At 35.8% G+C, this 11,799-nt stretch overlaps 3 protein-coding genes and 1 long non-coding RNA gene across 4 annotated transcripts; 1 reads left to right on the forward strand and 3 right to left on the reverse strand.

The window, feature by feature from the left end:
• The first annotated feature begins 1,085 nt into the window (after nucleotides 1-1,085).
• Nucleotides 1,086-3,272, forward strand: LOC133740477 (uncharacterized). The gene is made up of 3 exons (XR_009861254.1): nucleotides 1,086-1,344; nucleotides 2,436-2,478; nucleotides 3,089-3,272. It is a non-coding gene; the product is annotated as an uncharacterized LOC133740477 (long non-coding RNA).
• A 1,606-nt stretch (nucleotides 3,273-4,878) lies between these two features.
• On the reverse strand, nucleotides 4,879-6,062 carry LOC133736054 (two-component response regulator 24-like). Its single transcript, XM_062163493.1, has 3 exons — nucleotides 6,001-6,062; nucleotides 5,399-5,669; nucleotides 4,879-5,291 (listed from the first exon to the last, which is right to left on the reverse strand). Exons 2-3 carry the CDS (start codon nucleotides 5,621-5,623, stop codon nucleotides 5,118-5,120), a joined length of 399 nt encoding a protein of 132 aa, XP_062019477.1. The 5' UTR covers nucleotides 5,624-5,669; nucleotides 6,001-6,062; the 3' UTR covers nucleotides 4,879-5,117.
• A 1,394-nt stretch (nucleotides 6,063-7,456) lies between these two features.
• LOC133735897 (two-component response regulator 24-like) lies at nucleotides 7,457-8,736 on the reverse strand. The gene is made up of 3 exons (XM_062163343.1): nucleotides 8,642-8,736; nucleotides 8,091-8,374; nucleotides 7,457-7,758 (listed from the first exon to the last, which is right to left on the reverse strand). Exons 2-3 carry the CDS (start codon nucleotides 8,343-8,345, stop codon nucleotides 7,585-7,587), a joined length of 429 nt encoding a protein of 142 aa, XP_062019327.1. The 5' UTR covers nucleotides 8,346-8,374; nucleotides 8,642-8,736; the 3' UTR covers nucleotides 7,457-7,584.
• A 1,105-nt stretch (nucleotides 8,737-9,841) lies between these two features.
• Nucleotides 9,842-11,714, reverse strand: LOC133741455 (uncharacterized). The gene is made up of 2 exons (XM_062169350.1): nucleotides 10,353-11,714; nucleotides 9,842-10,186 (listed from the first exon to the last, which is right to left on the reverse strand). The coding sequence occupies exons 1-2, from the start codon at nucleotides 10,683-10,685 to the stop codon at nucleotides 10,007-10,009; spliced, it is 513 nt and encodes a 170-aa protein (XP_062025334.1). The 5' UTR covers nucleotides 10,686-11,714; the 3' UTR covers nucleotides 9,842-10,006.
• Between the last annotated feature and the right edge of the window lie 85 nt (nucleotides 11,715-11,799).

The following is an 11,799-nucleotide window of genomic DNA, read 5'->3' on the forward strand; positions in this document are numbered from 1 at the left end:
CACCTCCTAGCCCTAGCATTAAGGGCAAGGAGAAAATTTAAGCTTTTCTTTTGCTTTTAGCTTAGCCTTACTATGCATTTTTCATAGTTTATAGGCTCACTTTAAATTAGTGAGCATGGGATGTTAAATGAGTGGTGCCATGTATGTGCCATTATTTTCTTACTTGCGAATTATGCAGTGAAAAGGTATGTAGCGTTGCCACTCTGGCTTGAGATAATGACATTAGTTGTGATTTTGATTCAAAAAAATTATTCAATTAAGGATGATCATCCAAATGTGCAGATTCCTAGAGTATTAAGCAATCAATTTGGTCATCTTTCTTTAATATTTTGGTAGATTTCTCAATCAATAAAGGTAATTCATCAAACCCTAATTATATATTCCTTTTGTTTGATGACTATTGATAATGAAACCATCATGAAAAGATTTTAAAATATGAGCAACCATTGTGGACAATTATAATTGTTTTAGAGAGACTTGTTATTTTGAGTATTGTAATTATTTTTTATTTTTTGAACAATATATGCAATTTCTTGACAATCAATATATGCAATTTTATGTTATTTGATATGTAGTTTATTTTTCTTTAGTATATTATTATTCAAATTCTGACCCTCCTAGTTAATATTTATGGCTACGCCACTGAGATTGCGATGAGCATTTTATTAGCAATTAAAAGTGTGTTCATTTCTATATTTTTTATTAGTGGGTTTTGCTAATGCAATTTTCGTACCAACCATACAAGAGATACTTTTTGAAGAATATATCGTCGGAGAAACTGTGTTCATTTTCATATATTTTATGGTTGCTTTTGACTAGGGAATTTTGTTGGCAGGTGATCGAACTAATATTTCCTATGTTTTTTGTGACGACCTAAAATTTTTAACATTTTCTAAAAAAATAAGTTTAATTTTAATTATTGTGCTAAATTATTTGTTTAAATATTATTATTTAGAGATAATTTTACTTGTTTTCTTTTGGGTTTAAGTAATTAGAGTAGCCCAAAAATTTTTGGCCCAAAACTCAAACCCAAAGTAACTTAACAGCCTATAGAACGATTTCCACGACCAAAACTAGATCAACAACGCCTAAACTCAAAGTTTTGTCCCTTCTCTTCATCGTCTTCCTCACCTCCACATTCTTCTCCATCTGATACACCAGCCACCGCCTTAGGAAAGTACAAAGGACATAGCCACCACCATGGGTAAGTAGGAGGTGTCAACAGCCTTGGAAATCAAGTTTCAGATTGGTGATTCCCCAAAGCTATGAAGCTAGAGCTGGAACCCTAGAATCAAGAGCTGGAACTCTAACAATCTGGAGGTGGCGAGTCTAGTACCTATATGGGTAAGATTTCAATTAGAATATCCAATTTTCCTTCTGTTAGACCAATCTTGCTTTCTACGTTTACACCTCCTTTCCAGATACTATAAATAGGTTGAACCATCTATGTTTTCCATACAGTTCCTTGAGTTGCTAGATACATAGACAAACAAGGGAGAGAGAGAGAAAGAGAGTTTTTTTTGTATCTTAGAAGTGGAGGAGTAAAAAGTCAGGTGTGATTCTTTTATTTTTGATTTGATAAGTCCTTTGTTGGTTCTGATGGTTAATGCAATTTGGAAATTGGGTTATGTTCATAGGCTATTATAAGACCTGGGGATTCATGATGATAGAAGAAGTTGCAATATAGATGAAGTTCAGTTAGGAATAAAGTTGTTGTTACTGGAACAACTAGAACTAATTATTTTCTCATCTTCTATTTTGATTTCACTAGTTTTCTCGAAAATAGTTTATATTTTTGGTCTTTGAATTAATCCAAATTAGAATTTGAAATCACTTTGTATCTGGTTTGTTGTTTCCTTTAGTCATTAGAGTTTTTGGAAGACATAGATTAATAAAATCTGACTTGAGAAGAGTCAAGAACCAAGTAGGAAACATATGCAGTTTTAAAGTTGAATTTAGAAAGCCTTCACTCATCTTTTAAAGCCTTGTTGAAAGTGAGGTTTCTTTTCTTTGACACTTTAGAATGTCTATTTTCAGTACTGAAAGTTTTACACAAATGGGAGTTTTAGAAAGTACATTAAAACTGAAGAGGTTAGCACACAGTAGCAGTTTCTGCAGAAAAATGTGGGACTGTAGCTGAACTTTAAAAGTTCATAACTAATTCTAGGAAAAAAAATTTCAGGTGATTCAAATTCCGTGAGTTTCTTTAGGATGTCAGCTACAAATCGTTAGAAGACTATGAAAGCAGATTTTAAACAGATTTGTACAGTTTTTAACATTAAGGTGACTGGGTCAGAAAACTGTAATATTTCAGTTTGTCAAGTAAAAACCTGTTTTGGTCAAAATAACTCACTGCTAAGATTTTCATAGTATGTTAGCTGAGTTTTGCTTTAATTCTTTGTGTGTGGAACTAATGAATTCTATTCTTGCAATAGGAACTTGTTTTCATCCGGATACTTAACGTGAAAATCAATCGAGGTAGGGGAAAAACTTGGGGAGCCTCTATGTTTGCATTGGATGGTTGCTTACATGATTGTATTGGATGGTTGTGTACATGATTATATGCATTTATGTCCTCTGTTTCTGTTTGTTTGGTCTGGCTGAATAGTGAATACACTTACATATTCAAAGTATTTGTGCATTAATAAGACATGAAGTATAAGGGTGGTGATGGTAATGTGAATATGCTATTGGAATGAGTATGTTGGTTTATCTTTTGCGTAGTTGAGTCTATAACCTCAGCAGGTACCAGATCCCAGTTATACCCACTTGTGAATGTGCACTTAGTATAGGATATTGAAAGGGTAATTCGGGACTGGCGAAAGGGGAATAGACAAGATGACTAGCAAAAGAGGGTTAGGGGGATTGATTTTAGGTGGGGGTTAGTTCACATTGTTGAATACTCTGAGTCACCATCGTAGTAAAATACATGGTATGGGACATGTAGGCTCGGTTTATTTTGCAATGTGGATTATCGGGAATAGATAGTAGTTGCATCCATTCATTATTGCTATTCTAACTATGATTTTTAAAGAGGTTTATTTTTCCTACTGGGCAATGTTTGCTCACCCCTTTTTATCTTTTGCAGGTGACGAATAAATAAGTTTGAAGTTATTTTAATGCAAGGGTGTTTTTAATAATGTAATATACATGTGTGTTATTGTTAATCATGCTTGGGTTCCTAGACAAGAACTTGGAATATAGTTGACATTTTGTTGTAAATGTTGGTGTAAACCCCTCTTGTAATAAAGGTTGTGTTTCAATTTCGGAAACTTGTCTAGTATCGTTCTTTTCCAATTATTCATATTTCGAGCTCGGAAATTTATTTCCATGATTAGAGTATGAGTTTCATCTCAAAAAGAAAAAAAATAAAAATTGGGATGTGACATTTTTAGTGTCATTTTCCCTATATTTTACTTAGTTATTCCTTTAACAATGTCATTTCTAACTTACTTTGGGTACATTTGAGCTTCAAACGTAAGAAATGAGCTAAGAAGAGCTGTAAATGAAGGAAATGAAGGCAAGGCAGAAATGTAGCGCAGAAATGGGAAAGAAATGGAGAAATGAAACTTTCCTAATCCTATCAGGAAAAGGAATCCTAGTTGAAGTAGGAATCCTAAGTCAACTATGAATGAGCTCGGAAAAATGTTGTTCGGAAATGAAAAATGGAAGAGTCCCATTTGGACTAGGAAACCTAATCACACTAGGATCATGTCCTGATGCTACTAGGAGACCTGGTGAGGCTAGGAGATGCTGATAAACTAATCTGAGGTTTACATCCAAAACCAATTGGCAATGGATGGAGTGGCTCAAACCCTTATAAAGCCATAAGCAAAGTTATATTTTTCCAATGTGGGAGTTATATTTATACACATTCTCAACACGCCCCCGCACATGTGGCGATTTCTCAAGCCATACACATGGACAAGTTATATTGGGTAACGGTCAGCACGTGTGGCAATTGCTGAAACCAAATATGTGGGTAACCCGCTCTGATACCATGATAAAGTAATCTGAGGTTCACATCCAAAACCAATTGGCAATAGATGGAGTGGCCCAAACCCTTATAAAGCCATAAGCAAAGTTATATTTTTCCAATGTGGGAGTTATATTTATACACATTCTCAACAATGCTTCAAGATGACTCAAGATTGTTCAAGAATATACTAGAATGCACAAGGAATTTCGGCAATTGAAGAATGGGCCTTGAAATTGTCCAATTGAGAAGCCCGGCCCAAAGATTGAAGCATGTGACTTGCACATGAGTTTCTAGACCCTTCTTAACGTCTCAAAAGAATCCTAAATCAATCTTTATTGATTATTGCCGTGAAATAGAAGAAGATTCAAGAAGATTTCGGCAACTACAAATAAAGAGAGTTTGAGAGAAAATCTACTTCGTTTGCAATCAGGAAAAGAAAATAAAAATCAATTTAGGTTTTCTAGCTGTATTCTACGTGCATGCCGAATTGAGGCTAGGGTAGGTTTATGAGAGCCCTTCTCCAACGAAGCTTTCATCGACACTAGGTGTCTTCGAAGATGAAATTTCATCAGCGAATTTATGGGAGGCATTTATCCATGAATGCTGCATTGGCAAAAGTGTATTCATTTTTTTTTACCACCAAATTTCATCAATAGATTATAGAAGGTTTATGCCAACAATGTTTTCGTCGGCACATGTTTTATTTTAATATTTCTTATGGTTGGTTTTGACGACAAAATTTATTTGCAAAATTATGGGAAACTCTTACCGATGAATATTCCGTCTAGAACAACTGCACCCATAAACAAACTTTCTTACACTACCAGAGTACTTTTAATGAACATCGCCTCGAAGAAATCACAAAAGCTACCGTTGTTAATAAAGTACGTTACATGAGAAACATGACATTCTTAATTTTCTTCTCTAGTAATCCATATGAAGTTCAAACATGCACTAGTTGCTATTCACCTTCTGGACATGAACATGCAATACTTCCAGATACTAATTATCTTTGATTATACAACTGCTTCAATTAATCATATAACATTTCAAGATACTAATTCGTCATGGTCAGTGTTACATGAGAAATATGACATTCTTTTCTCCTCTAGTAATCCATATGAAGTTCAAACATGCACTAGTTGATATTCACCTTCTGGAGGATGGAAACTAGCTTAGAAATGGTTAAGGGCTTCTCTTGGTAGTCATCTAGTCCTGCATTCACAAACTCTTGTATATTTTCGTTGTGAGCATGTGATGATACACCAGCAATCGTACTTCGAATCCCCATTGCACGCAGTGTCCTGGTGGCCTATTGTACAAAAGATAACCGAAAAGACCAAATTAGTTAAGCAATATCAGCAAGTAAACTCATCAGGAAAATCAATTTCTTAGGCAACATTGGTTTTAATTTTTTACCTCAATGCCATTCATGATAGGCATGTCCATGTCCATCAGTATAAGATCAAACTGTTTGCCAGAGCAGTGGACATCAACAGCTTCTTTTCCGTTACCTGCGACTTGGTTTTCAATGCCAAGATTCTCCAAGAGCCTGCGGTGAATACTTTGGTTGATCCTGCTGTCATCTACGACGAGAGCTGTTATCTTGGCTGCAGCCTCATTTGCATTTGTGCTCTTCAACATTTTGTTGCTCTTGTAAAGTAATTCAGAGGTTCCAAAGTCTGTTTCCCTAGAAAAACAGAAACAGCCATTGTGAAAAATGAGAGAATATGTCAAATGTGCCTAATAATGATAAGAAGACATTCACATTTTTAGCATTTCATTTGGTGTTGTATATGGGGAAAACAGGCTTGGCTCAAAGATTTACTTCGCCAAAAGGAACAGAATTCGGAACCTGGTATCTAGATTTTTTTTGTCAAAACGCTGATACCAAATGTTTGCTACCAACCAATTTAACCTTATTAACCAAACAAAAAAAAAAAAAAACCAATTTAACCTTGTAAATAGGAATAACTTCTGTATACAACAACATATAAGAGAAATGAAGGCTCAGTAGGTACCTTAATTGTAAAATGCAGAATGGATTGAAGAAAGAGGATTCTGCTTCTGCTGCTGTATATGATTGCAGGTCAGATGAGAGAAATGGTGTGTTCTTCCAATGGTTGAATTCTGACCATATTTAAAAGGGCAGGAATGACACCTGGAAAGAGGATCCTCTACCAAAAAGAAAATGGAAAAAAGGTTAAAGTGAAATTGTGGGGGTACACACAGAGTCATAGAGTATCACTTGGATTTAGTTGAAGATCTAAAAATCTAAAAGTGTTTGATTTTTGCCTTATTTGTTGATATGCAAAGATGAGACGCTACTGCATTCTTTCAAAACATCTTTGCATAATTGAAAAATGTGAAAGTGACAACCAAATGTAAAGATCATTTCACACTAAAGGCTAACATACTTTTACTCTTTTTCACCACCCAATTTTTTCATTCAATAGCCTCATATTTGATTTTGGCATAATTTGATAACCCGAATCATCAAGTATAAAGAAAGTATTCTACACCGCATGCAACTTCCATAGTTCGAAATTTTTACCTCTTTCGAACAACTTCTATAAGCAACCAATTCAGTGTCATTAGAAATTAACCGTCTAATTTTTTTTTTTTTTTTTTTAGGTTGGTAAAGTGGCCTCACGGCTGCACTCGTGTCTTATCATCTTACGTGGCGGTGCACGTGGCATAGGTATATCCACATCAGTGCACGATGCGTACATATATCCACCCAAGTCGCACGTTGAACTAATGTCAGTGGTACAAGAATTTTTTGTAGGCTGTAACACATTATCCTTGTCATCATTAGAAAGGACACTTTGTACTAATTTCTGATATCGTTGTTTGCTTGATAATCTGTAATAAGGACATATGCAGCTTGTCCTTTTGACATGACGGAATCTGAAAAAGACATGCATACACAATTCGGCCAGCTGGTTGTTTGACTTGCCACCCCAAAATTGAGCTAATGCCTCATTTACATACATAATGGTATTAGGTCCATGTAATTAAGTCCCATAGGCAGTCACACATCCACGCTGAGGTTACCAGCTGAAGGGAAAGAAAATGGGCACTATCTTCATTCTAGTCATGGTATGCAATGAACCAGAATCTAAAGAGATTCTGACGTGATTTTATGAATGTCTAATAGATGGTGAAACTTCTTGGATGAATGCATCGATTAAATGGTCCAAAATGGTTTACTGTTATAGAAAGTAAGCAATGATACGATTATCTCATGCAACAGCTGTATCACTGATTTCTTTCGCTTTTGATTTGACTTGGTACTTGATTATGAGGGATTATAGTTCTAGTGGTAGCTATAGAGTCTTGAACTTCATTGTTCATCATTAGAGGCCAACAATATTACATTGTTTTAGGCTTTCTGGTTTGTAGTTCTTCATAGGCAATCATCTCAAACCAAATGCAAGAGGCCAAAAGAAGGAAACCATAGATTTGAGGGTTTATTAAATAAAGAGAACTCCATTTTATTCAAACATTAAAGAAAGGATTACAAAGTCCACAACAACTTGAACAGAAACTAAACAAGAGAGTCCTCTATTTCGGCTTGATGCAGCCTAGATAGCTTTTCACCCTCAGTTGCTATCCAGCTCTTGCAGGATTGGAACAAACTTGGAAGGATGAAGAGGCTTCTCAATAAAACCATCACCCCCAGCTTCCAGAAACTCTTCTTTCTCACGTTCTCTAAACATAGCTGACATACCAAGCAGCTTGGTCTGTACTCCCGAGCTCCGAAGCAGCATAGCAAACTGTCATAGACATGCCAAACATCAATGAGTAAACTATATGCTTGAGTACATTTAATATGATTTCAGATTGCCTGTATGTAGAATTGAAGTACTTATAATGAGTATCAAAGTCTAATCAATACATGATGTCTAGTTTCCACATGTTAATAAACAGGTCAGAAGGAATACTAGATGTGTGTATAAAGCCTCAGCTCCATTCATGACAATCATCAATGAGTAAACAGATGCTTGAGAGTACTTATAGAGAGGATCAAAATCTAATCATATCATGCTTTCTAGTTTCACTGTTTGTTAATAAAATGATCAATGGAAATTAGATGTGAATATATGACCTGCGCTCCGTTCATTTCTCGCATATGCATATCTATGAGAATCACATTGAAACTGGCTCCCATATTAAGCAGAATAATGGCAACATCTGCATTGTCCACAGCCTCGGTGTTTACACCATAGGCCGTGAGATATGCCTTCCCAATAAGTCTGCAGGCGGGTGATGGATCCACCAGAAGTGCTTTCAGGTTGTTGTTCCAAGACATTAAGGGAGTCGTAGCACCTTCTTGGTTACCATTAGCATTTCCATCAGTCATTTTTCAAGGAAGCAGTTGATGGTTTCCCTCTACATGAACAAAAAAAAGTATAATCAAACTCAGGGGCATCAAGTTGTGCTAGCTCATCTGTTAAGGGTAACACATTAAATCTTATATATACCAGAAGCTAGGCAACCTTCTTATATAGGAAAGCTATTGATTTGATGCTACTTCAAAGAAAAATTAATCATGTGGTTAATTAAAAAATATGTCAACCAGCATTCCAACTTTGTAGATGCAATATAACAAAACTTTAAAAAGAAAATTAAAATGCTCTTAACTAGAAAAGCAGATACCTTAGGAGGAGATAATTATAGAAGGAATTGTAAGGTTTCACCAACTTGAAGCTCTAAGTTGATTGTAGAAATACCTTAAAGATGCTTATATAGAGATTACAGAAACTATTTCCAGTGTGCTGCACTTCCTATGGGCTAATAAAAGCACAAAAATTATAAGGGAAATAATGATACCGAGATTCGCGGAAAAAAACGACAGCCAGCTTTCTTTTTTTGTTTCCTTATTGAGGTAATTTTTCGGATTTAGTCGAATCCATGCATCTTAAGTACTCGAAAACAAAAGCACTAAATATTTATCATGTGAAGGTGCTCACATTTTGTGCGTGTTTGCTAATGTTAGTTCGGTTTCTAGCTACTTTCTACTATTCTTGATTGATGATTTACATACTTTAAGCATATGAACAAAAATTTCTTTAACTCAATAACGTACATTAGTTTACCATTGTGGATGAGATTGTTGCACAAGTGACAAATTCATATAGTCCTCCTGTATTCATTTACCGCCTATATTGGACATCTAAGAAACTTAATATTAGTACTTCTTAGCTGGTTTTCATTTTTGGAAAAGTCTCTCATGTTTCTGGTCTCCTCTTTCGTACAGTTTTTGGACTTCACAACACATCGCAAACTCATGTCTCGGATAAGGAGAGGAAAAAATTTTGTTTACAGTATGGAGTTTCTCCTAAATAACGATCAAACAAACATGTCCAAGTTATCTTACACTGGAATAGTCCCAAACAGAATTTCTGCTAAAAGCTTAACTTTAAATCATACAATGAGTACTAACTGCCATTCTTTCAGGCTAGGCTAAGAATACCCCCTCAGTATTAGCAATATCATTGGAAACATATGTGATAACATACAAACTGTCTGGCTAATGCTTTCGCTTTTCACCTGTGAGAGCCTACAACTCTAGTGGTATAGCGTGTTTAGCATCTGTTTTCTTTCACAGGTTCACCAATGCACCCAACTTAATTCATAGCTGACCACTCGGCTTATAGCTCTGGTTGTAAGCCAGTTTTGCATGTTTCCTTGCAGCATCCTCTTAAAATAGCCGAATATTACATTGTTGTCTAATGTCTGGTATGTAGTATTCTTCATTGTTTATGCTTTATGTTTAGATGGTGTATGTGCATACTTATTTCTTGTAGCATTTTTCATAGCATGATCCTATCTCAGTGTGTATTCTTAGAGGGCAATTTCACACAAAAATGAAAGAAGCCAGCAATGGGATAGAAACACTACTGCAAAGATATAGAGAAATCCATTTTATTGAAATATTAAAAACAAAGTACAAGGGCACAACAACTAAGACATGAAAATAAATAAAAAAGTCCTTGATTTAGGCTGGAGCAGCCTGGCTTTTCATCCCTGGTTGTTATCCAGCGCTTCCAGGACTTGAAGAAAGTTATCAGGACTAAGAGGCTTTGGAATGAAGCCATTACCCCCTGCTTCCAGAAATGCCCGTTCCTCTCTTTCTCTACAAAAAGTTGTCATACCGAGCATCAGGGACCTCACTCCCATGGTTCGAAGGTGACTCACACACTGTCATAGACATGCCAAACAGGCAAACATCAAATGATTGAAATCAGTACTTATAATGAGAATGAACTAATCATTACATGCTTAGTTTGTTTATTCCCTGAATGTAAATAAAAGGATGAAAATGGAAATTAGAAGAAAATGGAAATTAGAAGTGTGTATATAACACCTGTGCACCACTCATATAGCGCATATGCATGTCAATGAGGATCAAACTGAACCTAGCACCAGAAAATATGAGCTCCAAAGCAGCCCGTCCATCAGTCACAGATGTAGTTTCGACACCATAAGCTGTAAGATAAGCCGTCCCCAGAATCCTGTGGTTTTCAGATTCGTCAATAAGAAGGATAGTCAGCTTGTTTCTCCAATTCCTCAAAGCTGGCCTATCCGGATTCCCACCGTTACCGTTTTCTGCAGGGTTCCCATTGTTTGACATGCGACCATTAGCAATTGCTGGCAACATTGTTTGAAGGAAGCAATTAGTAGACTGGTTTCTGTACATGAACAAAGAGAAAAGTGTAATGAAAAATAGTTTAACGAAACAGCAATCTTACAACATAGGAATACTGCTTACTGATCTACTGGGGAGCAAATGTTAGTATGCTATGGATTGTACAATGAAAGAACAACAATAAAAGCATGTGAAAAACAAATATGCAATAGCATTTCTATGTTTTGTAGATGAAAAGCTCTATAAAACTTCATATAAAAGAGATATACATACCTCAGGAAGGAGGTTGTAGAAGGAAGTGTAGGGATACCAGCAAAGTCTTGAAGCTCTCAGCTGATATGCTTATATACACCACTGCAGAAAACTGAAATGTTTTCTACCATTTCCAGCAGGCTAAAAGTGCAGGCAGTGACGAGGAAAGCATGAAGGAGAGTGTTATTTGCGCGAAAAGGGGGTGATTATTTAGGTGCAACAATCGGAAAACCAGATTTTTTTCTCCTTATGGAGTTAATTTCTGAGATTTCAATGAATCTATGCATCTTAATTGCTCGAAAACAAAAGCGTTAATGATTATCGCGTGAACACTTCACGTGATATGCTTGCTAATGAGTTCGGTTTTCTACCATTCTTGCCGATTTGCAGGTATCCTTTAGCATATGAGCAAAAATTCCTTGAACTCGTTCACATTTCCCACTCTGGATAAAATTGTTGCACAAGTGACTGACCATGTAGTTAGTTCTCTTCCATTTGCCACCTACGTTGGATATTTTTTTCAATTCTTTACATCATATTTAACATCAGAAGCTGGATACCATATCGCAGACTCATGTCTCAAATAAAACGAAAAAGAAGACCGATGTTTAAGACTTCCAGTATGCCTCAGACAACAATCATATCTTCTGTAAGCTACTTTGCACTGAAGTAGTCCTAAAATTGCATGAAGTTACGAGTTGCGACATTAAGTTCCCTGTCAATTAACCAAGAGTTGTGAACTTAAAATTGCATGAGTCAAGTCACTTCCATTATTAAGCTCCGATTCTTCTGTTTGACGTCAATTTTTTTTTTTTTTTTGCCGTCAATATTATAAAATGCTTAAAATGCCTTGTCTATTAATACCACATATCATTGGCGATGCCCATACAGTGGCCAAGCAGAAAAAGGCATA

The sequence above is a fragment of the Rosa rugosa genome, chromosome 3 (assembly GCF_958449725.1).
Source record: "Rosa rugosa chromosome 3, drRosRugo1.1, whole genome shotgun sequence".
NCBI classification, from domain to species: Eukaryota; Viridiplantae; Streptophyta; class Magnoliopsida; order Rosales; family Rosaceae; genus Rosa; species Rosa rugosa.